Source organism: Amphiura filiformis, chromosome 14 (genome assembly GCF_039555335.1).
Source record: "Amphiura filiformis chromosome 14, Afil_fr2py, whole genome shotgun sequence".
NCBI lineage: Eukaryota > Metazoa > Echinodermata > Ophiuroidea > Amphilepidida > Amphiuridae > Amphiura > Amphiura filiformis.
Window position 1 is genome coordinate 12,683,540 of NC_092641.1, and position 26,326 is coordinate 12,709,865.

Sequence of the window (26,326 nt, forward strand, 5' to 3'; positions counted from 1 at the left end):
TGCTGAATCTTACAAGCCACTGACTTAATGTTTTAAATTACTGGTGACAAATGAAATAAAGATTGTCTGTCAAATGTTATAGATTTTGGACATTTTTCAAATCAAGGCAGCTTTACAATATACATTGTAATGTCTTGCACTCATATAACGATAAAGTATGTACCATATTTGAAATCTTCTGCAAGTATATCAACTGGTGTTTGTCTTTTGACCTTATACAGGTGATACAGTCATAACAGCAACAGATGAGCAAGCAGCTACAATAGTAGGAGGAGCAGGCTTTGGTGATAACCTACAGGTAAAGGCGATGAAAAAAAGAATATGAACTTGCCAAGGGTCGCTTGGTTTGGATTTTTTCTGGAAGAGTCCAAATGACCCAAAATAATCACCAAAATCATGCAAAATGTGGGTCAGTCGGGCCCATTAGAAGGTTTTTTTTCCTCTGTCGCTTAAAAGGTTATATAGATTAAAAGGTAGTGTTGGCACACCACTCCCCTCAAAACCAAACCTCACCCAGGGTCACAGCAGGCGAACTCTATCCAAACCAAACCAAATCAAAACCAAGCAATACCATAAAAATCACAACACACTACATCATTTGGCTAGGCCAGTTCATGGTGAGAAATCCCTAGCCTTCCGTATTGGGAATGAGCACTGCTAAACAAACAAATAAAAACTGGACACTACAGCACTGCACAACACAATACCATGTGAAGCAATGTTACATATCACAATACAACACAACAGAACTAACTTGGCGATTTTAAAGCCATATAAATGCCAAACCTGAAAGGACTTTAGTGCGTAATACATCGTATACATGTACATGCATGGTACAGGGTTTCACTAATTACAAAGATCGTAAAATCTGTTATCTTTTTGTGCAACAATTTCTTACTCAAGATTTGTGCAGTTTTGGGCGGCAGGAGCAAAATGTCACTTGAGTAACTTACAGGAGTGCAGAAAACTGTGTTAAGATGGGGGAGGTATCACAGATAAACTTGACCTAGTGTGCAGATTTTTCTGAGATTTCAGAAAAATTTTCTGGGATGGGGAATAATGTGTGACCTGCTACCAGAAAATGAGCGTAGAGTCACAAGTTGGTAGTTTTGAGATGTCCTCGCTGCTGTGTTGGTATCCTTTGTGAATGGGGGTGCAATGGGCCATTCATGAAGGACATACTACTGGCTTGTACTGGTGCCCAGCAAACAAAGAACATCAACTCAGCAGCTAGGATGTCTCAAACTACCAACTTGCAAATTTACACTCATTTTGTTGAAGCAAGTTAAATGGTCTCAACAGGATGGTCTCAACGGGACTTCTTTTACTTTTTTATCCTCTTCATTCCAGTACCAATTCAGAACAGATGGCAACGGTGGTAACCAGGTGACATACCGTGTCGTGCAGGTCAACGACACGCAGGATGGAGACGCCAGTCCCGGGGCCGTCAATGTCGTGACAACAACAAATTTCCCGCAGGGCCAACAAGCTATAACACAGGTATGTTTTGAACCACCTATCTGAAGGCTCAAAGTCAGCTATTTTAAAAGTTGAATGGAAGACATGACCTTAATCTTCCACACAGGGAGTGTGAATTTTTGAATGGGGTTACCTGAATGGGTGACTCCATTCGAAACCTACACCCTCTGTGTGGCAGATTAAGATCATGTCTTCCATAGGTGGTGTATGGATTTCAACTGAAATATTCCAATATACATGTACAGCAGAGATGAAGGGCAATTCACCTCCAAATTTCACAAATAGCTACTGTTAAAAATATTTGTCAAAATCAATGGCAAAAAAAGATACACTTTTCATAGTATCTGTTCAAAACATCAGTTATATTCCAAAAAGTATTTTGAGGCCTGCATGTATTTGCAAGTTTGCATGCATTATAATATAGAATGTATCAAAATTTGTTAATACGTAATATACAGCTAGATTTGGTGTGCTAATGGGACTGTATTGCCCAGATTGTCTGATTTTCACTATGAACCCCCAGAAGTCCAGAGGATAACAAGGCCTACCATGAAGCCTGTAATACAAGTTGCTCCGTGCATGCATAATATGATGTGATATCTGGGAACCTTTTTTGCTCCTACCCATATGCCAGTTTTGGGTAACTTGAAAAGTATACATTGAGCATAGCTTTGCTGGGCAGGAAGACATTAGAGAATGAATTTGGAGAAAACCTAATGAACCTGCATTATGCATTGAATACAAAACTAGTTTTGGATTTAGTAGCAAAACTCAGGAACTAAATATCTTGATGCATGATAGACATTCTGATGCAATTTATGGCTTCAGTAAAGTCATCTATGGACTGCCACACCAAGCAACCCATGTGACCATGTGATGTGATTTCATAATCATCCAAAATCACAAACAGATGGAATTATTGGCGGGCAACAATCAGACTTGTGACTTGCTAATGCTGGTCTGCTGCTCCGCACCCGAGGGGTTCGGTGGTTCAAAACCAGGGCAGAGAAAACAACTTTCGTCTTCACTATGATCTGCTTTCTTTCTTCCTTCCTTGAACTTTCCTGTCTCTATGCCAAAAAGTGGATGGACTGTTTATATGGTTAAACCAATTTGAATAGATAGGGTGCGTTGTCGTTGGGCTGTGCATAAATACTATGATCAGCTCATAATATGCAAGACTCTTAAGGAGGTACTACACCCCTGTCCAATTTTGTGCCTATTTTTGCATTTTTCTCAAAAATTATAGCGCATTGGTGACAAGAAATAAGATATGTATATATTATAGGGGCAAGGACTACAACTACTGCACTGGAAATTTTATTTCGGCACAGACAGCATTTGTGGAGTTGCAGTCAAAAATGAGGGAAAACCAGTATTTGATCAATAAATCAATAACTACTTGCCTTGAGTTCAGCGTTCGAAATTTTGGTTGTCCGGTTGCCCGGGACAACTAGAAAAGTCGCCGGACAACCAAAAATACTGATTCGGTTGTCCGCTGGACAACCATAAATCTAGCCAAAAGTCACATTTGTAGGCCTACGGACAACCAAAAACTTAGACGGACAACCAGAAATTGTAATCTGGTTGTCCGTGGGACAACCATTTATTTTTCCTAAATTCGAACACTGCTTGAGTTGCTGAATTTTCAGAGCAATAGTTGTAGTCCTTGCCCCTACAACATGCATATCTTAATTGTCACCAATGCGCTATAATTTTTGAGAAAATGCAAAAATAGGCACAAAATTGGCCAGGGGTGTAGTACCCCCTTAACATCATGGAATTATAGAATGACTTGGAAGTCTCTACACTTTGTTTATTGCATAACTGACACATGTACGCTTTTGTCAAAACGACGTAGCAATGTTAGATGTCGGGTAATTTAAAGTTTGGTTGGTTGATGATCTTTAGGGGCAGGTTGGGATTATTTTAGGAATTACCAGCCCAATTGGATAGTGACACAAAACAGTTTACAGCCCATCCATTCACACACATGTAGGCATGGATAACTTTCCTGGCCCTTCAGGTAAAAGTAATCTATGTTTACAACAGAGAGTCATGGCCATGTGACACTGGGCTAGACTAATTAGTAATTATTGTTACTCCCAAAGGAAACCCCCACAAAACCACATGACTGGATCATTGTTTTTATTTATAAAAGTTTATTTTTAATACACAGTGTGTTGGCGGCATACTAAGGCAATGATAATTCTTTGATTATGATCTCGCACATTGAGTCACCTGTGATTTTGAAGTTCAATATTCCTTTGTATATCATTGTTTTCAGTACAAGGAACTTGGTATCTTGGTAACTTGCAATTTAATGGGATTTTCAGCATATATTTAGCCTAAATATTTACTAGAATATGACAAAAAAAATTAATCTGATCTTGCTGGGGCATGGGGACAGAGTGAATTTCAGGGGGAGAGGGGAGGGTAATATCAACAAATTTTGTGCAAAATTGCTGCAAAAGCTGGACATTTGTGGCCACAAAAGTTGGAAATTCTTCTAATTTTGGGTTTAAGAGTTCTGACTGGGGCGCATTTGCCCCACCATGGCACAGCCACTGCATATGCAGGTCTGCATGTTTGTAGATGAACCCCTTTGTTTGTGTCTGATTTCTCAATATGTGCATTTGTATGTAACCACTGATTTTGCAGATCTATATTATGAACATATTGAGGTGGTTTTTAAAATGTCTAATACATAAACCTAGATAAAAAAATATTGTTGCCAAATGTATGTCAAAAATGGTTATTTATGGGTTCTGAAATAACTTCAAGTTTGAAACAAGAGAACGTGCTACCTATCAAAAAGTTCTGTGTTATGCCCATGGTGACATTTCGAATCGCGTCTCGAGCCATATATAGCTCGGTTTGCGCGTCGCCGGATTTTTTGTGGTTTTTCGTCATTTCCGTTGTTCTGACGAGGCACTTTCAAAGGAAGGACACGCCATAAGAAAAACAACACCGTTTTTAGGTTGATCTAACCACAGACGTGGTTTTTGGGACTGTTTTGTCGCGATGAATCAAACAACAAGATTCTTCTGGAGACAAGAGGACTAATTTTAACCCAATGTTTAAAATAAAGCGACCCTGGTTGGCTTGATTCACAGAAAAGGCTGTTAGGATTTTTATTTGATTAAGTCGCTAATAAAGGGTGAAATCGCAGATCACTTGACGCATATAGATAATCAGGCTTCTGCTGTGGCTGCCTTTTGAGGTTTTAACCCCAGAGAACTACTGCCTTTCTTCGTACTACAGACCCTATGATTGGTTAAATACAGGATATGATTATTTGAGTAACCAATCAGCATTGAGGTTTTAAATCTCTCAGCAATTTTAAGCTTTATCTCCATCAGCCCTATACTGACTAAAATGAAGGTAGAGGAATCGAACCTGTATCCACTGTGAAATGTTGCTGTGGGGAGATCTCCACACCTCCTCCACAGTGAACCTTCCCAGCATTTATGAATGCCGGTACCCATTTATATAAATACACTTGGGTGGAGAAGAGTAATTAAGATAAAGCGCCTTACTCAGGGGCACAATACAATAGTGTCGCCGGGCTCGAACCCGCAATCTTCCAATTAGGAGTCAGAGCCCGTTATGCTTTGCCACTGACTATTACCATCTGCAATTGGCTCAATACATGCTATAGCCCTCATTGTAGCTAATCAAAATAGTTTTTTCTGATAAGGAAGCATGTTTATCAAGTTTTTAGCCTACATAAGACCAGGTTTTGTGAGTAACTGAAGGCAGCCATCTCTGATAACATCTTTACCTCTCACCATAGAGATACAGATCACGAGGCCACAATAATCTTCACAGATTAATCTGTGGTTTTAGAACTATTGACCCATCAAAAGTTTCAATCTAATTATACATTTTCTTTAAAAAATACAGCAGTCTGTTATATCACAGGAAAAAACAGTATGTACTTTGCTGTCCACTTGCAGATACTGCCTAAGTGTAATAGCTGCCATGGGTAGCTGCCATGTAGATGAGTACAATATACCATGTGTAAATTGCCAAACGTTCACAGGGCAGCTATTGCGCTTACCCACTTCTGAGCAGTCCATATGCAAGGTTATCATCAACCCAAATGGGCTATTCCAGTTGAAATCCATACACCCCTATGGAAGACATGACCTTAATCTTCTACATTGGGAGTATGAATTTCTCATGGGGTTACCTAAATGGGTGACTCCATTTGAAATCTACACATCCTAAGTGTTTTGGGGTGTATGGATTTCAACTGGAATAGCCCAATTAGAGCACACAATAATGTGAGCTAAAACAACCTCATTTTCAGTGGCATAGTTCATAAATTAACATCCGTCAAACAAAGCTCAACATTAATTTGACCTTAAGTTGTGGAGTATGAGTTTTTGTACCCAACACATTCAAAGGTCATTGTAGGGATGTAAAAAAATAAGTGGGTTTTAAGAACTGTGTCCTCAGAGATGATGATGGTTGAAAACCCTACTGATTAAAGATGATCATAAGGAAATGAGTCACGTGTGGGCTTTTAGGAATCCTTAATTGATACCCTTTTTAAAGCCACATTTTCATCAAAAACCCTGTAATACTTACTTTTTCCAGTTTTAAATAAAGTTAGGTGTTTAAATTCATGGGTGGTGAAATAAACATAAACATTGTTTATTTCTTTTAGCTATTATTTACATGTAACCCACAATCAATTTCAGATTGTCCCTCTTTCTTTGTTTTAATGACGGTGTTGCAATTTATGAATTTGTTTTCAAATTGGGAAGAACTTAATTTGAGGTTTTCTCTTCAGTGGAAATAATGGGTGTATTGATGATGTCAATTAATAATGTCAGTTATATTTGAAGTTTAGAAACTGAAATACTTTTGTGGAAATTGTCAAAGGAAACCACAAATTTGGTTAATTGTTTTTTGTTGGATAGGCATGATTTGAAGCCAAATTTGTTTGTTTGTTTGTGTGTTTGAAATTAATGAAATTTTATCTTTTTTAGTTTCTTGATTGATGATGTCAGCAAAAACTTGAACACAAGTTTACTCCAAAACGGCCAGCGAAATCAGCAAAGCTGATAACCAATAGACATAAGTTTAATTCCATTACATCTGAATTCATTGAATTATATTGGCTTCCACTCAAACAGCTGATTGACTACAAATTTTTAACCCTCACATATGTACAAGGCACTGCACATTCAGGCTCCATCACAAATTATATGCTTTAGACTGCTGCTGAATGGAGAAGGCTAAAATCTTTCTAATTCCCGTTCATCATGTTTTGTTGAGCCTCTTTTACTGACAGGGCATTTTCTGTCTATGCCTCAAAACTGGAACAGATATTCAGTTCATATCAAAAACAATAAAAAAATATTTAGGCTAAGAGCCAAGTCTCCTAAAAGGAGGTGTATTTAGTTACGGGGTCCAACACGGTGGAGTATGTTTTATGATATTAGTACTTTATTGATGACAAAGCCACCCATTGCATTTCATTTCAGATCTGCATTGCGCAACATTGCAATTGAACTTGTAGGGTTTTAATTTATTACCCAAATTTGGGGCTGAGGTAATACTTGAATCTTTAGAAATTCCTGGTTTTTTGGCCAAAATTATATAGTGGATGGGACTATAATTGGTTACCATATGGCCCTGGGTCTGTCAGAGGTGCCAACTAGTGTGTACCTTCCATATTCAAATACAGATTTGTACCTGTCTAGCAGGCCATCAGCACCCATTTTCTGTTTCTGATGATCCATCTTAATTTTAATAATTAGTCTCAAAGCCCCTGCGCGCATTAATAGTAAAATCATCCGTTATTTGCATGTTAATATTTCCGCTGGATTGAGTAAGTTTCAGTTTTTTTCCAGCTGTTTTATTTTTTTTCCAATCCACCACACACACACAAAAAATAGCCTATAGCCTAAATCTCAATAAACTTCTTCATCTTGACCACAGTGAAACCTCCTTGAGAGATGAACAAAAGGTGGTCTTTTCTTGTCAAAAAGCTCATTCCTCAGATGAAAAAAATATAAAGTAAAAAAAAAAAAGTTCATGTATAAATTGAGATTTTTACCCTCGATCAACAAGATAAAATGATGTGTATCCTTAGTGAAAGCCCAGTGTTTAAGTCCGGTTATGTTGAATTAGAAGACTAGACACCTGTTGTTGTGTGTTTAGATCAAACTTATTAGTTGACTGAAGTTGACTGCTGTGTAAGTAATAAGTGGGATTATACAGGAAAGTCTGGGGATATTCAATGACTACTTGTGTTATCCTACTATTAGTTAGGGGAAAAAGTTCACTTTGGTGACCACTCTCTGGCTAGTAAGGTTTGACGATTGATTCGACTTCTATGGACCATTTAGAAAAAAAATAGCCACCATGTCCCTCGCGAAAATCCCGGCATTTTTCGCTAGAGGCCAAAATCCAAAATGGCCGCCACCACCATTTTGAAAATTTAAGTTTTGAACCAGAGCACCTATAATCATGCACAAAGACACTTTTTCGGATATGTCGAGTACAAGGATTCGATTCTGACATTAGTTTGACATTACGGCATCATTTTCACCCAGAAATCCAAGATGGTGGCCGGCACCATCTTGAAAAATTTAGTTTTGAACAAGAGGACCTTAAATCGTGTACAAAGACACTTTTTTGGATAAGTCGACCACAAGGATTTCAAATTTGACATTACTTTGACATTACGAACTCATATTTACCCAGAAATCCAAGATGGTGGCACTTGCGCCATCTTGAAAAAAATAAGTTTTGAACCAGATTACCTCAAATCTTGTACAAAGACACTTTTTCCGGTAAGTCGACCCCAAGAAATCGAATCTGACATTAATTTGACGTTACAAAATATTTTTGCCCAGAAATCCAAGATGGCCCCATTTGGTAGAGCGTAAATGTGATTTTTGAATGAAAGCAGAAGCATAAATGTGTCATTTCCGCCTTATCTGGGGTTCATGTCCCTTATATGGGGTTTAAACTGCCTTATCTTGGGTTTACATCCCTTATCTAGGGATAAGGCGCCTTACCTGTGGTTTAGACGGCCTTATCCTGGGTTTACGTTCCCTACCTGTGGCTAAGATGCCTTAACCTTAGCATATCGCAGTCTAAACCCAGATAAGGCATCTAAACCCCAGATAATGCGCCGTAACCCCAGATAAGGGACGTGACCGCGATAAAGCAGTCCAACCCCCAAATAAGGCGCTTTAACCCTAAATGAGGAACATAAACCTAAGATAAGGCATCTAAACCCCACATAAGGTGCCCAAACTCTAGATACGGGTCGTTAACCCCAGATAAGGGTAGTAAACCTCAGATAAGACATCTAAACCCAAGATAAGGCGCCTTAACCACAGATAAGAGACGTAAACTCAGATATGACAGTTTAAACCCCCCGATAAGGCGCCTTACCCCCAGATAAGGGACGTACACTTCAGATAAACCAGTCCCAACCCCAAATAAGGCGCCTTAACCATAAATAAGGAACATAAACCTAATATAAGAGAAGTAAACCCCAGACGGCGCCTTATCTGGGGTTTAGACTGCCATATCTGAGTTTACGTCTCTTATCTGGGGTTAAGGCGCCTTATCTTGGGTTTAGATGCCTTATCTGAGGTTTACCACCCTTATCTGGGGTTAACAACCCTTATCTAGAGTTAAGGCACCTTATGTGGGGTTTAGATGCCTTTTCTGGGGTTTATGTTCCTTATTTAGGGTTAAGGCACCTTATTTGGGGTTTAGACTGCTTTATCTGGGGTCTACGTCGCTTATCTGGGGTTACGGAGCATTATCTGGGGTTTATATGCCTTAACTGGGTTTAGACTGCGATATGCTAAGGTTAAGGCATCTTAGCCACAGGTAAGGAACGTAAACCAAGGATAAGGCCGTCTAAACCACAGATAAGGCGCCTTATCCCTAGGTAAGGGATGTAAACCCAAGATAAGGCAGTTGAAACCCCATATAAGAGACATGAACCCCTGATAAGGCGGAAATGACACACTTATGCTTCTGCTCTCATTCAAAAATCACATTTACGCTCTACCAAATGGGGGCCATCTTGGATTTATGGGCAAAAATTATTTTGTAACGTCAAATTAATGTCAGATTCGGATTTCTTGGGGTCGACTTAAAAGAAAAAGTGTCTTTGTACACGATTTTAGGTAATCTGGTTCAAAACTTATTTTTTCAAGATGATACCATGCCACCATCTTGGATTTCTGGGTAAATATGAGTTCGTAATGTCAAATTTGAAATCCTTGTGGTCGACTTATCCAAAAAGTGTCTTTTGTACACCCATTTAAGGTCCTCTTGTTCAAAACTAAATTTTTCAAGATGGTGCCGGCCACCATCTTGGATTTCTGGGTGAAAATGATGCCGTAATGTCAAACTAATGTCAGAATCGGAATCCTTGTACTCGACATATCCGAAAAAGTGTCTTTGTGCATGATTATAGGTGTTCTGGTTCAAAACTTAAATTTTCAAAATGGTGGTGGCGGCCATTTTGGATTTTGGCCTCTAGCGAAAAATGCCGGGATTTTCGCGAGGGACATGGTGGCTATTTTTTTTCTAAATGGTCCATAGAAGTCGAATCAATCGTCAAACCTTACTAGCCAGAGAGTGGTCACCAAAGTGAACTTTTTCCCCTAACTATATTTAGGTGAAGTGTTGGGTTGCCTGGAAACTTCGGTTTGGGCCTGTTTTTGACCAAAATGAACATACTTTTGGTCTATTTCAAGGTTAAAATTGACCATTTTTGTGTGCAAGCTTTGCACACATTTGTTTGCCTCCCCTACTTTGATACCAGTGGCGAGTGTCATAGTAGCACGGGTGGTGTGTCGATTGGACAATTTAGAAAATCCCTTTGTAAAATTTCCGAAAAATGGCTTGTGGCCTCCCCCCCAATCATGGTCAGTGCCCCTTCCCCATCTATGACTGGTGCTATAGATGCCACTGTTTGATATTGTCAACGGTATGCCACTCCTTCACAAGTTATGAAGCCGGTTGATATACTGTGGTGCTGGCATGATCTATTTCGGATATATTTTGTGTGTGTTTGTGACATGTTTGAGAAATTTTTATAGCTAGGTGGGTGTGTCTAATTGGCTGGGATGAGGTTAAATTGGTTACCTTTAAAACAGTGGCTGAAATTTCAAGTCGGGCAGATTTCAGAAGATAATTGTCAATCACCATACAACGTATTTCTAAAAATGTTTGTCGTAGGTCACATGCTACTTTTGAACGGTAGGCCTATTAGTCTGTACTACTTTCAGGTAGTTCAGAATTAAGATCAAGCAAGAAGGTTATTTTGACCAAAAACAATCCTGTGCAACATGTATGCCCAAAGTTTTTGGATTTTTAGACTAAAATTATATAGAGTAGAAAACTCTGGCTCAGGTCCTCTGGTTGCAGTGCCGGCCCTCAAATAGCGTGCAGAGCCTGCATGGCTGCAAAGCAAAGCACCCACTCGAGTGCAATTGGTATAATTGCCAGGGAGGGGCGGTCACATCCAGCACTGGACAAGGATTATTGCAATTTCTAGTTATTTCAAAAATCTGCAACCAATTTTAAAGAAATGTACAATGGAACTGAGCTCATATGTATGACCATAAACCTGCTTGGGTAACTCATGCAAATTTTGCGATGTGATACCTTCGAATTCGACCGCTGGTGTTAGGCAGTATTCATCAAGACAAGAAGATGAAGAAGAACTTAATTGAAACAAAGTTTTTTGTTTCATCTGTCCTGTTTTCAGCAAGTAACAAATCATGTATACAAATATTGCGAGTTAGAAAAAATACAAATTTGCTTTGCCAAGTTTGAAATGATTTGCTTACTTGTTTATGAGCTTGATAAATGTACTATCTATAGTAATTAGAAGAAACACAAGACCAAAGAGTATATTTGTTTTCATCATTGACTGTCAATTTTGTTGATATAGTACATGTATGTTTTCACAGTTGATCAGTGACTTTGTGGTTGTCACACTGTCTGATTATCTAAACCGTTTAATTGAATCTCCCCAAGCGAGCAATTTCTACTTTGGTTGTTGACGCACATAACTTTTTCAAACGTACAACTTCCATTTGTCAAAAACAAAGATAGTAGGTTGTTTTCTAAATGTCATTTTGTCACCTGATTACAGTTAGCTTCCATATACCTATTCATAACTGTCATTACAACCACTAATTGATTAGCCCATTATAGTGTCAGTAGTTTAAACCACTTCATTATTGATGGTTTCCTCACATTTCCTTTGTATAATTACATGGCATAGGGTCCACCCAAAGTCATTACTATAGCGATGCCAGAGCAGGCCTACATGTAGTTACGTGGCAGTGAAGTTAGCTTTTGTATAATTGTTGTTGCAATTACCATTACTGTTTTATGCACATAGGATGTATTGTTGGTTGAAGCAGCAAAAAAAATGTAGTTCACAGCATCTTACGAATGGTAGTGAGCTTTAGCAAAAATTGCATTGCTCAATTTATAGCGAGCGTGTAGAAGAATTCAAATATCATCACAGATATACTTTTGCAGGTCCTGTGGTTCTTGAGTTATGTTGTATTGGCTGAAACAACAACACTTACAAGTAAAATGTATACAACTCATTCACAACAATAAATTAAGCAAGTTTTCAATGTATATGATTTGTAGAATGAACTTTTGTACACACATCAAAGTGTTACTTTTCAATCAATTTGATTTAGATATTGAAAATCAATTTTTGGCTGCTTCGACTATTACCTTGTATACCCTTAGAGAACTACCCTTTGAACATGCTAAAAAAATTCATATTTTGAAAGGAATCCAGATTTGTAAGTAAATTCCTATTTCTTTTGCATTTTGACAGGTTTATAATAGACACATTTAGATAAATTTGTTAAAATAAGTCTCCATGAAAAAGGGCAATTCCAGTTAAAATCCATCCATGCACCCCCTATGGAAAACATGACCTTAATTTCTCATACAGGGGGTGCAGATTTCAAATGGAGTCATCCATTCAGGTAACCTCATTTTAAGTTCATACTCCCTGTTTGTAAGATTAAGGTCAAGTCTATACATACATTAGACAATATCACATGTTAATGTATCAAGAGACAGCCTAGGACATTGTTCGCATGTATCTCAATTAAAAACTGGATTAAGTCTATTTTGGGATGTATTCTTTGCTATTTTTGATTTTCATTAGCTAGGTGAATTGTGGTCACACCTGCATACAAACATGAGCATGTTTCGGGTTAGTCTACTAGACCATTTTAATTTATCATCCCTCTATTCCCTCTGACCATGGAAAATCCACCAATCCTGTCTGATCATCTGATCCAACCTGATCTGGGCAGGGCAATCACTTGGGATGTGTTTTGTTTTATGCAGGCCCATACGCAGGATTTTTTTGGGGGGGTGCTGATTTTGATTTCCTAGTAAGTACTTTAGTTTGCAATTTTGTGTATTTTCATAATTTTCATTAATTATGTTAGGGGTTCATTCATGTATTTTCATGGCTGGGCGGTTGTTTGTGCCCGAGGGCATAAGCGGCCGTTCAGTCGTGTAGATATATGAAGGAACCCCGTTCATACATACCTGAATATTTTATGATTCTTACATCATCAAAACAATATAAAAAAAAAAATTACAAATACATTATTAAAAAACATGATTTTCCTTACCCGGCGATCTCACATCCGGGACGACCAATCACGCGCGCTGTTATATAGCGTGTATGTATGAACGTAAATTAATGCTTATTTACCGGTTGATTAACCGTCATTTTTTAATTTTTAATTTGCGGTAAATTAACAACACTGACTTATTTATTTTTGTTTATCCTTATTTGTTAGGCCTCCGCACTTGTCTTGTTTAGTTGTTATGTGTGTTTGTTTAAAAAATTTTTTGTAAGGTGGTGCAACACTTTTGCAGGCATTTGCCTTTTGTTGCATCTCCTCCATCTTGTGTTTTTTAATCATTTTGGTGTTAATTAAGTATTCTTTGTATTTTTGATGGAAATAAATTGAATTGAAAAAAATTGAATTGAAAAAGTGGACTTTTCCCCAACAAATTTGGACCGTTTTTGACCAATAAAATGTGAAAACACTGATTTTTTTGGACTTTTTGTATACTTTTGCAAATTTGGGGAGGTGCGGTCGCACCCCACACCACCCACCCCCCCCTGCGTATGGGCCTGGTTTTATGCATGGAATGGTATGAATTGTTTATCAAAAAGGGAATGCAGAGCAGTCTAGTTTCTGGTATGCAAAATTAGACTTTCATCAGGGTTCCATTTCATCTTGCCCATGATTATGTATAAAGAGCAATTAGTGCATTATCGTCTGGAAATTGAAAGCCTCTCTTACCTTTTGGTGAGATTTTGCTTACTACATATAATTTTACAACTACATGTATAGTCTCTATACACCTCGAGTCACCGGCACTAGCTTTGAAGTTAATTAGCATGTTCTGCATTGGCTTGGCATGGTTTCTTGCGTGTTCGTATGCGGCACGTTGATCGCGCGTGTAAAAGTATGTACACGCACCGAGTAACGCTAAGCTAACGCAGAACACGCTAAACTTCAAAGCGAGTGTTGGTGACTCGTTCTCCTTATTCTGTGGACGAGACAGAAAATGTTGGCTAAAAATAGATTCAATAGATTCAAGATTAAACCATTGAAAATGCTAGGAATTCTAATATTCATGTAACAACTAAAACATTTCACTGTCACATGGTTATACAGACATGTGATGATGTCATGTGTGTGGGCTTTGTATGTCTGTGAGTTAGATCTCAAACAGATACAACTATGACTCAAAAACTAAGTTAAGTAGTTGTACATGTAGTTAGTGTGATTCTTTTGATCGATATCAAATATTATTCAATGTTCAAGTATATGAGGGATGTGCTGCCCCGGGGTGCTGCCCAAATGGGCCTGTTTTTCGCAACAAATCCCTAGACATGAGGAGGCTTTTCACAATAAATACTTAGATAATGGTCCCTGTTTCCAAAATTTCCAAAAGGGGGAGTCTTTTCAGAAAATATTTAGACATTGGTCCATGTTTAAAAACATTAATGTAAAATCGCAAAAGTTTGTGATTTTTGTTGTTTTTGTAGTAAAAATTACCCCTAGAAAGGAGGTTTGAAGAGCGGCTGGCACACCAATAAAAAAATAACTCAAGGATCCGGGCTTGTATTATACCTTCATTGATAATGTTATTTCAAGTATTTTGCAGAATTAAAAAAATTACATTACACTCTTGTTTTGGATTCGATTTTTACTGGAATGTAAAAGTTTGGACATGGACAACTGTAGCACTAGCTAGTGGTTTTACGTCATCAAACATGTGGGGGAAGTATGTCTAAAAATAGCGCAGGAATTGCCTTTTTAAATGTCCCATCAGCCTCCTCAGCTTGGAATGAGTCACATGAGTAGCATGTGATTATAAAGCATACAGGATGATGGCAAATTGGGTCTGGGTCAAAGCAGGTTATGGTAGGGGCCGATTTAATACAAGGGAACAATCTGAGCAAGTTGGGCCTTTGACAAAGGGTGGTTTATCTATCTATCATTTATTCTTTCATTTGCAAGGGAGCAAGTTCAGCAAGTTGGGTCTTTGACAAAGGGTGTATCTATCATTCATTCATTCATTCAGCCAGTCAGTCAGTTTAATATTCAGTCGGAAAATCAAAAGAATTTTTCACTCAGTACCTTACGCTAATTTTATGGTATACTTGAACTTTTGTATTTCTGTACTGAAAAAATAAAGAACTTGTAAAACAATAATATATTTTTTTAAATTTGAGTACATGTATAGTCCCACCCCCAATTCTGAAAAAAATTCACCTAAAAACAAGGTGAGACTATACTCGAGTCAGTAGGGTAAATATTGCTAGTTGCAGTTGCATGTTATAGCAACTGACAACATGTCAGCCAAACAAAATTTTTGCAAAAGAAGTAAATAGTGCTCTACTGAATGATTATTAAAGGTATCAGTTTTGATAACTTTGTCATTGTAACTGCGGAAACGGGAATGCTAATTTTCAAAAACACAGTGTCATTCACCAGGTTGGATTTTTCACTTGCACAACTAATGAAGCTTATGTGAAAGCATTAGAAATCTCGCAGTAAGAACTTGTTTGAAGCTCAAAGTCTGACATAAAATTGCCTTGACAACAGAATTAGTAAGTTATAAATAGTAATAATAACAACAATAATTCTATATTTCTTGGAATAAAGTTAGGAAGCATTAGGTTGCAATTCTAAATATAAAATTTAAATTTGTTTAAAATTGAGTAATTGAGTAGACCTTTTAACTGAAAAGGTTGCACTTTTGAATCAGATTGGACAAACAATAAAAGTAGCTAATAATAATAATCTCGACCACTGATGAGACTCCATTAAATTAAAAGGAATTTAGCCGTTAGCTTTTGTGGTTTCCTGCGTCCAAATGCAGCACCATGATTCACTCTACTACTCCCCTTGATTTGTTGTTTAAGGCGAGTCGGTGACTTCTGGTCATATTTTTCCAGTTATGGTAATTTAGTTTTTAATACAGTTTATGTCTGTAGGGTAATAGATCTTATAGGAAAAGCCACTGGTCCCATTTATATGTCCATATGTATTGCAGTTATTGAGTTACATGACAAATAATAGGCCAAAACAAAAGTTTTTGCTGTTTTGTGGGCATACCTGTAGATGAAAGTCTCATATCATTTGATGATACACCAGTCTACTTTGCTGAGGAGGAACAGATGTATGTCTTGTGGATGCAGATAGGAGTGTGGTACAGAAGAACTTCCAAGATTTAGTAATGGAAGATGAAATGATTTTGGATGATTAACAAGCCCAAGTTTCATGGGGATACTCTGCTTAGGAACAGACATGAATATGGATGGAGTGTGCTACAGAAGAGCATCAAGACATTAATGGGAGATGAAATACCAGGAAAAATCATACACATGGGGGGAAATAAAACCTATTAATGCGCTTTGGGATCTCAACTGAACCAAATACCTTTCCCTTTGAGTGTAGGCTTCTTTTTGCTCAATATAGCATAAAAACCGCTAGTTCAGACACTGCTCCGACTCACCTTAACTCACTTCCATGGGACCAAACCAAGCAAGCTACAAGGTGGATAAACTTATTTTTTTGAAATATGCCAAAAGTTTGTGTGAGTTTGTTTTGTATTTTTAACTGTTTTAGCAGTATTAAAATTGTCATACCTAAAGAATGACAAGTCCAACTTTGATGCTGTTTAGCAGCAAAGAAAGGCTTTAAAATGATATATCATAAGAAACAATGACAATGAATTGCTAAAATCAACTTTAGACCCATTTTTATGTTGCTGTAGATATCACATGATTCAGGAATATTTCAAAGTATGGAATTATTGGCACTGATAATGACATAAGCATTTTGGTATCATTCCTTTTATAACTCATGTGATTCTTTGTCACTGAATGTTTAAATGGGAGTGAAGAGCTCCCTCGGGGATGAGTCTTAAGGCAGGATGTGTCAAAATTCAGTGAATTTCCCCTCTTGGGGAATCACATGGGAGTTTATTTTGGGAAAGGAGTCTTAAATGTAGAGGGATTTTAGTTTCTTTGTGTGTAAGGATTTTGAAATCTTGTGGGTGTTCTGGTTGATGAGGTGGCACTTGTAGGTGCATGTAACTCCATTTACTACCCAACTTTGTCATTGTTGCTTTATTTTGGGTTCATCCCAGCAAACACAGAACGTTTTAGAGAAACTAACTTGTTGGGTTAAGTAATATTTTGAAATATTTACCAACAAACAAATATTTTGACAACATTTTAAAAATGTTGTAGCATTTTTCAATCTTCATAATTATAAAACCTTTTAAAAACAAACTTGATAACATTTTGACCAAAACTATTTAACCAGGTTTATAATGCTTTAAAATCATTTTGTACTATTTTCTGGTAATACTGTGTTGATTATCGTCTCTTGAAGCAAAAGATATAGCTCAAATTTTTGTGTGCCCTTGTATTTGCTACATGTACAAATGCATAGACCAGGTAATTTCCTGCAGCATTTTCTACCACTGTGTTTAAAAGCTGAAATTTTCATTGTTTCGCAAATTCAACACCCTGTGAATCCAACACCCCCTGAAAGTGCTTGGTAATTACTAAGTTTCTATAAAGAAATCTACAACCCGCCCATCATTACCCCGTAAAAATGTTAGTTAAGCTTGAAACTGCAAAAATTATCTGTAGGACAAAATATATGCTGCACATCAAAACAGTGAGGAGAACTAGAAACATAGCTATCATTTGAGTACAAATCACAGAGGAATGCAAATCACAGTGAGGTTAGGGTTTGTCGAACAGAAACAATGCACACAAATGTGACATGATCAAGGGAAATGAGTCGGATGTCGCTAACATTGATTTTGAGATATTGGCAAAGAAAGTGTTAAAATTCTTTTGTTTGATATTGTTTTAAGCGATTGGTAAATTGGCGTAACTTTGCAAAGAAAAGTCGTATCAACATGGGGTTTTCAGTTTATAAAAGCTTTAAATGTTCGCTTACTTTAGAAACATGTGTAAAACTCATTTTTGACCAGGTTCAACATGTGACTCATTCCCTTTGATCATGTCACAAATGTCTTACTATATACTTGCATTTATACTCATTTGATCCAGGAAACACTTTGCTTGACAAGCATTTTTTCTCTTCTTTTAAATTTGCAGGTCATACAGGCACCATTCAGCAATGGAGAAAGTCCGACCACAGAAGGCCAGACAGGGGAAACAAGATTCACATACTTCCCAGCGGCAGCTATCAATTCAGACGCAGCTTCATCTGCCGTAGTCACCACCACAGCAGATGGCACTCTTTCACAGAACACCAGTGGGGGTAAGGAATAACTATTTATCCTGGACATGGTGTTGTCAAAGCTTGCTGGAATCCGGCACATGACATATATCACAGTCCTTACACTTCATCCTTGTTTCAAGCGGACATTTTATAATTCAAGGCACATATTTTATACGTTAAAGGACCATGTCTTTATATGTGATGCAATCAAGCAAAATCAGTTGGAACTTGGAAATATTGATTATGAGATATAGCCAAACAAAGGAAATATTTCCTTTTGTTTCCTATTGTTTTGGAAACTCTATAATTGCTCATATCTTTGGAACTGGTTGTTCAATTTCAATGGGGTTTTCTGCAACATGTGGCTTTGTAAAAGCTGTTTACTATCCTATAAGAAACTGAAAATTTAACATTTCCGAGTTCCGACTGATTTTGCTTGATCGCGTCTCATATGTGTACTTCCACATCAAAACAAGATGCACATGTCGGCTGCTACATATGCCTCATTTCACATAATAGCTATAAATAGCTAGAAATAAATACCAGACTCATCTCAAGGTCACTTCAAATCATCCCCATGTCACATGGTTAAGGAATGTATTCTTAAACCATGTGACTTGGGAGTGATTGGGTGTAGAGTTCAAATGGAGTCACCCATTCAGGTAATCCCATTTGAAATTCATGCTCCCTGTGTGGAAGATTAAGGTCAAGTCTTCCATTGGGGGTATAGGAATTTCAAATGGAATAGCCCAATTGGCCATCAAGTAGAACTGCTTGAAGGGAACATTACTGGTTTGCTGTCTGTGAGCAAACTTTGTTCAACAAAAGAAAAAAAAAGCAATCATAGATGCGCAAACACCCATATAGAAATATCGAAAGTTGTTCGAATAGATGGGATTGAAAAAACAAATGACCGTCCCACCAAGGAGATTATACACAATTGAGAGGTTTCATTTCCCTACACCTTGGTGCTTAAGCCTATCTAAGGATTCAAAATAATGGCAATAAGGAATTACGACTTCTTAAATATTTTGTTTGGGCCTTAATAACAAGAAATTGGGCAGGACATGTTATCTGGACCAACTGTTTCACTTTGAAGAGCAGTTCCCCTCATGTTTGAAATCCCATTATTTATTGATTAATTGTATTTGTTTTCCTATTGTTGTTCTTTTTTCAGTCCCATCTGGTCAGTTTTATGTCATGATGTCACCACAAGATGTCCTCCAGAACGCCACACAGAGAACCATAGCACCTAGAACACACACATTCAGTCCGTAAGTAATATGCCACACAGAGAACCATAGCATCTAGAACACATACATTCAGTCCGTAAGTAATATGCTAATGCCACACAGAGAACCATAGCATCTAGAACACATACATTCAGTCCGTAAGTAATATGCTAATGCCACATAGAGAACCATAGCACCTAGAACACACACATTCAGTCCGTAAGTAATATGCCACACAGAGAACCATAGCACCTAGAACACACACATTCAGTCCGTAAGTAATATGCTAACGCCACACAGAGAACCATAGCACCTAGAACACATACATTCAGTCCGTAAGTAATATGCTAATGCCACACAGAGAACCATAGCACCTAGAACACACACATTCAGTCCGTAAGTAATATGCTAACGCCACACAGAGAACCATAGCACCTAGAACACACACATTCAGTCCGTAAGTAATATGCCACACAGAGAACCATAGCACCTAGAACACACACATTCAGTCCGTAAGTAATATGCTAATGCCACACAGAGAACCATAGCACCTAGAACACATACATTCAGTCCGTAAGTAATATGCTAATGCCACACAGAGAACCATAGCACCTAGAACACACACATTCAGTCCGTAAGTAATATGCTAACGCCACACAGAGAACCATAGCACCTAGAACACACACATTCAGTCCGTATGCTAAAGCCACACAGAGAACCATAGCACCTACATGTAGAACACTATACATTTAGTCGTAATCAGATCGTAAGTAATATGCCACACAGAGACCATAGCACCTAGAACACACACATTCAGTCCGTAAGTTACATACTTTTTGTCATCTCGAGTCCCGGGTCTCGAGTTAGGTAGTGACAAGGTGCATATTTCACTGGTTGTAACATCATATTGAGCAATCAAACATACTCACACAGAGCATACACGCCCATACAAGGGCGGTTTGTCAGAATTTGAGGTGGAATGAAGTTAAGGCTATTCAGTCTGTATATCTTATACATCGTGACGATACAGGTATGTAAAATAAATTGATATTTCTTTGAAGCTGACAATAGAAATGAAATAGCCTGGTTAGTCTTGTTTAAGACACTCTCTTATACTATAGCTAGCCGATCTCCCCGGCCGACATTAGGAAGTTTTCAATTCCACAACGGATGGTTCTGCGATGGTAAAACACCAAACGTTGTCATCGTCGCCACGATTGTTATCAGACTCTTCGTGTGTTGTAAAATGAGGATGACGACGCATTACAAAATCAACGACAACAATGTTGGGTGTTTTCGCATTGCAGAACCATCCGTCGTGGAAATTGAAAACTCCCTATTGTATGCCTACAGCATACTGGAGCAAGTGATGGAAATCACTGTACACACATAAGCAGACATACTAAGCCAAACAAGAAACAACAAGGGACCAACAAAAATCAAAGTAAACAATGATGAAAATCACTATGCGCATAAACAAACAACAACTTAAACCAGAAAAAGCAAGGATTTTTTCTGTCTGTTTGGTTTATTTTGGCTAAAAATGATGAGCAGAAGGCCAGAAGTGATGAAGTTTGTTTGCGGAAATCTTAAAATTTGCACATTTTGCGGTATAATACATAAATGACATATCCATTTGTTAGATCTTATGTTCTCTTTCACTTGCATGTAATATATTTTGTAATGAAGAAAGGAGGGAGCCTATATGGCTTCACTATAACAAGGCGGAATACAATGGCAGACACAATTAATATATTTGCGATGATCTGAAATAAATGACACAACCCCAAGAAATTCTGATACCGTACCTTATATAAATGTAACAATAAATATATTTTCTTACAGAAAAATTGAGGGTACAAGAACAGCACGAGACGAGAGACGGAGAGCCACACATAACGAGGTGGAGAGGAGAAGAAGAGATAAAATCAATAACTGGATTGTTAAATTATCCAAAGTAGTACCTGAGTGTAATATGGACCATTCCAAAGCCGGACAGGTAGTAAGAATGAAATTTTATATTATTCAAATTTATGCAAAAATCTTAAGTAGTACCTGAATGGACCATTCCATCGCTCAACAGGTAAGAATAGTTGAAACCAGGGGCTCAGGATCAACAGGAAGAAACTTTGGTGTATTTGGCCCTCAACACAGAATTAAAACCAGAGAACCAGGACTCGACCGCCATCTTGATACAAGCATGGAGCAAAAATTGGGGGTATTCGGTTTCCCTCGGAATGCACTCGAGGCATTCGTTGTCATGCAAGCGCGACATGGACAAAGGGCGCATTTGAGAGACGCACTTGATGCGACCTGCCTTGAGTATCAAGGCGCTACAGATGAGACGCAGAATTGTTTTCGTTCATCTCCAAGACCGTCGGCAAGGACCGAATACCCCCAATTTTCTCCCCATAGCTGACGGCGCGATTGTACGTGGCGGTATAGGGAGTCCCGGTTCTCCTTCTCTAATTCTGTGGCCCTCAAGCATGTGTGTTTGAAATGGGTTTGGCCCCCTTTGTGGCCTTCAAAGAAATAAAGTTGAGAGCCCCTGGTTTAAACAGTGAGATGGGGTGCACAGACTTGATTTGGAATTGGGTAGGGGTGTGCGTGTGTGGCTTGAAAAATGACAATTGTCCTGAAAATAAATAAAATTGATGAAAAAAGACTTAAAAATTATGCAAATATGCAAGACTTTTGAAATGATTTCTGTTCAAATAAGGAACATTTACTACAAACAGAAAAATAAGCACTATTTGTAGTTTCTTTGAGAAAATTCACAAAAAAACCCTTTCTTTAAACCATTCTGAAATATGTTTACCATGGCTAAACTAAGATATTTTATCCTGCCGCACATCTATATATGCACCTTCCCATTAAGAATCTTCCCCCTCCCTCGGGTCTGCAGAGACATATAAAATTCGGTAGATTACCTGAGTGTACTGTGGATCATTCCACAGCTCAACAGGCAAGAATGATCCATTATAAAAAGAGGGTCTGCACAGGGGGTTCTTGTTTTGGGATGTGCAATTGGGATTCTGACCTTAAAAATAAACCTAATTTGAATCCAAAAGAAACCGCAAAATATACAAATATTCAGGACTTTGGAATGATTTAAATCTGTTCAAGCTAGCCTAAGCTAAATTTCCCCAAATTTGTGATGAAAAATTTGGCAAAAGTAACTAAAAAACATGGAAATATGAACTCTTTTTCCAGATGTAAGAGACAATATTGAAAATGTACCCCTTCTTTAAACCATTTTTTTGAAATTTCCACAAATGGCTAAACCTAAAAGCTTGAAAATATTAAGCAAATCTGCCAGACATAAGTCCCAATACGCTTCATGTGTGTACCATATGATTTGAGTATTTAACAAGGCTTAACCACACATAATAAGAATTTCCAAATTAGTGCTTTATGCTATAATTGGTGTTCATCCTTACTCACAGGCACATGACAAGATCTTTGCATGGGATGGTGTAATGATTGGGCTATTCCAGTTGAAATCCTTACACCCTTTGGAAGGCATGGGCTTAATCTTCCTCACTCTAAGCGGCTAAAGCGGGTGTGAATTTCAAATGGGGTTACCTGAATGGGTGGCTGAATTTGTAATCTACACCCCTTGTGTGGGAGATTAAGGTCATGACTTCCATATGGAGTATGTATATCAATAGGAATTGCCCAATGGCTTGTGTGTCTGTATGGGATGTTCATGACAGTTTGATCTAATCAATGATTGAATGACTAAATAATTTTTTTTAAATTGTGTGATTGGCATAACATAAAATAGGGTAGATAGGTAGAGATTTTTTTCTCTCTTTTACAGCTGTAAAATGCATTTTGATGAAGACCTTGGAACTTTTTTTGAATTTTTTTAAAAATTATATATAATTTTTTTTAAAATTTTTTTTTAAGAAAAAGGAAGTCAGGATCGGGTCTACTTTTAGGGTCGGTCGGGTTACGCCAGTTAAACAATTAGTTCGGCTGTAAATTAAAAGGGCACATTATCTGATAGTGAAAACTAACATTTTGTCAGAGAAAAATTAATAGATTTTCTTCAGAAATCTTACATACTATTGATTCATGTCATTTTCCCTTTTATTTCATTGGATCTTGCCTGTGTTATATGCTGGGTGCGTTTTGAACTGCATGGTTGCATGTATAGTTTGCGTTGGGCCTGTTCCGCGCAGCGACCCCATGCATGGGCGTATGAATGACTCAATGGATTCGCCAATTTTATGCATGGAGTGACTGCTTGATCTTGATAACAATAGCCATAAAGAGTGGACATAAATTACATGCAAACGTGACAGTACGGGTCATCTGTTTAAGAATGAGAATAAAAGTATAGTTTTGAGACCTAGCAGTGTCCCTATCGTCTGATATAACATGGGAGATTTTTGCATGGAATAACTTGGTAAAATAATGCTATCTCTCCTGTTATGTCTCTAAGTTAATAATTATATCAAAATAACATTTCTCCCTCAATTCCTTTCATTTCTTCTTCAGAGCAAAGGAGGCATCCTTATGAAGACAGTAGATTACATCGGAGAATTGCGCACAGCAAACACAAGAATGGCCGAGAGCCTTAAGGATATGGAGCGCCTCTCAGTTGACTCCGAGTTGCTAAGGCAACAAGTAGAGGAACTCAAAAATGAGAACATGCTCCTGAGGGCGCAGTTGCAACAGGCTGGGATTGACTCGGCTGCGCCCGACCGAAATTAACGTCAAAAATTTTCTGAAGAGAATTTGTTTTGTAATTAATAGACCTTCAGTATTTCTCTGTGAGGAAAGAAGGTGTTTTTTCTGGGGAAAAAGCATCTAGAAACACTGTAGTGTGGTAGTACTGTATGTGCATAATTATTTGATCTACAAATTCCATGTGATTGTTGATACGGATAAATTATGTACATTATTCTTGCAAAAAAATGCCAAAATATTGAAATAATTTCAAGTATATAATTTGTTTGCTGAATTTTAAGTTGGTCATGGAGGTAAAAATGGATTTCAATTTTGAGGCATGAATTTCACATCTGGGGCATCAACATCAAGTGCATCAAATTCAAAGAAGAATGGAGGAGTGTTGCATCATCTAATGCACGCCATTGCCACGGAAAATGCTGATAATCCTGGGAATTGCTGATCCTGTGATGACGTACAATGTATCAAATTGTGCACAATTTCACAAAAATGATTTGTATCATGTATGACCAGATGTGTACGACATTGAAGTACCCTAAGGCCATATTCTACATTTCATGTCTTCAAACGAGGGCTCAGCACCACAGCATCTTAACTCCATAATAGCTATTCTAAGCCACATAAAACCACATGATCATAAGGGAACAAACCAAAAGATCGATGACATCCTATAAACATAACTAGTTTCGTTTCTCAGCTAACCCCCTCCCTCCCTGCCAGAAACGTATAATGAAATGTTGAAAATTTTGACATAATAATAATGACACATTCTTAAGACTGATGTTTTTGTACAAACGTAATCGAGTATTTTTACCCCTTCCCCCCTAAACGAAACTAGTTTCGTTTATAGGACGTCATCAATCTTTTGGTTTGTTCCCTAATGGCAATGAGACATTGAACAAATGAGACCCCTGCAAAGATCATACTAAGTCTATGGCACTTATGGAGATAAGATATTGTGTCTCTAACACATTCAGTGAGTAGGCTGCAGTCAGAGACTGATATTTTAATTTGATTTCTGTGAATACAAACCATGATGCAGATCAATTTTTTGTTTTGCTTAAATAGCTTGTTGTCGCCAGCTTCATTTTCATATATTTGTTATATACGGTACCAAATTCTTATTTTCCCCTAAAATGTAGTTGGATATCTTTGTTGGGCAGGAAAAACTTCCTACATGTCATTGGCCCCTGAACATGTTTTAAGCAAAACCTCTTATGTAACCCTTTAGGCAGTTTTGTTTTAAACATGTTCAAGGGCCACAAGTACATAGGTTTTTCATGCCCAATGATGATATTATGGTGCTGAGCCCTCAGAATGACAGTTGAACAGGTGGCTAGCTAAGATGCAGTTGCAATATGTGACACGATCTGATCTTCAAAAACTCGGACAATAGAGTCAGTATTAGCTTGCTCAGTACCCAATCTTACCAATGCTGAAATCCCATCAATCATCCCTTCGCACTTGGTTGCAAAGTTATGACCTTATTAAGTGCCCATTTTCTGGAAGTTTTTTTAAATTGCATTTTGCTCCTTGTTTTTGTCTATATCTCAATTTCAGTATTGCTGACTTTGGGTCTTGTGGGAATCAGATCATGTCACATATAATAGAATAAATGGACACAATTATATCAAGAAAGAGAGGTAATTTTGGTTGTTAGAATTAGAAACTTTGATATTAATTGGATTTCAATTTAGGTGGTTCAGTATCATTCATTAATATATATTCCATGGTTAAGTTGTTATAATTTTTGGTACAATTACCGAATAGGGTGCAACATGCTAGTCCTCGTTTACTGAGTTTAGGGTTAGGGTTGGGGTAGGGCAGTCTTGTAATAAGACTAGTAGAGCTAGAGTTGCACCCTATTCGGCAATCGCTCCTATTTCTTTTTATAAATTGATTATATAAAGTTAGGTATATTAGAATCCCCCATCTTGTATTTCATAAATAAGTTTATTTAATATTTATGCAACCTTATCATCCATTATGATAGGAATATTATATTATTGTATCATTATTTGCAACAAAAATCATGTGTTTTCATTTGTCTTATTTTTCAAAGCTGCTGCTGCTTTT

General features: G+C 37.6%; 1 protein-coding gene across 3 annotated transcripts in view; it reads left to right on the forward strand.

The window, feature by feature from the left end:
- The window catches only part of LOC140169728 (upstream stimulatory factor-like), a 42,630-nt gene extending 16,599 nt beyond the window's left edge, over positions 1–26,031 (forward strand). For 2 of the 3 annotated variants that reach the window (XM_072193024.1, XM_072193022.1), the window contains exons 3-8: positions 222–298; positions 1,351–1,500; positions 18,194–18,359; positions 19,498–19,594; positions 21,398–21,554; positions 24,059–26,031. In XM_072193024.1, coding sequence (XP_072049125.1) covers positions 222–298; positions 1,351–1,500; positions 18,194–18,359; positions 19,498–19,594; positions 21,398–21,554; positions 24,059–24,274 — 863 coding nt within the window. In that variant the 3' untranslated portion in view covers positions 24,275–26,031. The remainder of the gene's footprint in view (positions 1–221; positions 299–1,350; positions 1,501–18,193; positions 18,360–19,497; positions 19,595–21,397; positions 21,555–24,058) is intronic. The other variant, XM_072193023.1, reaches the window with a different exon arrangement.
- The last annotated feature ends 295 nt before the right edge of the window (positions 26,032–26,326 follow it).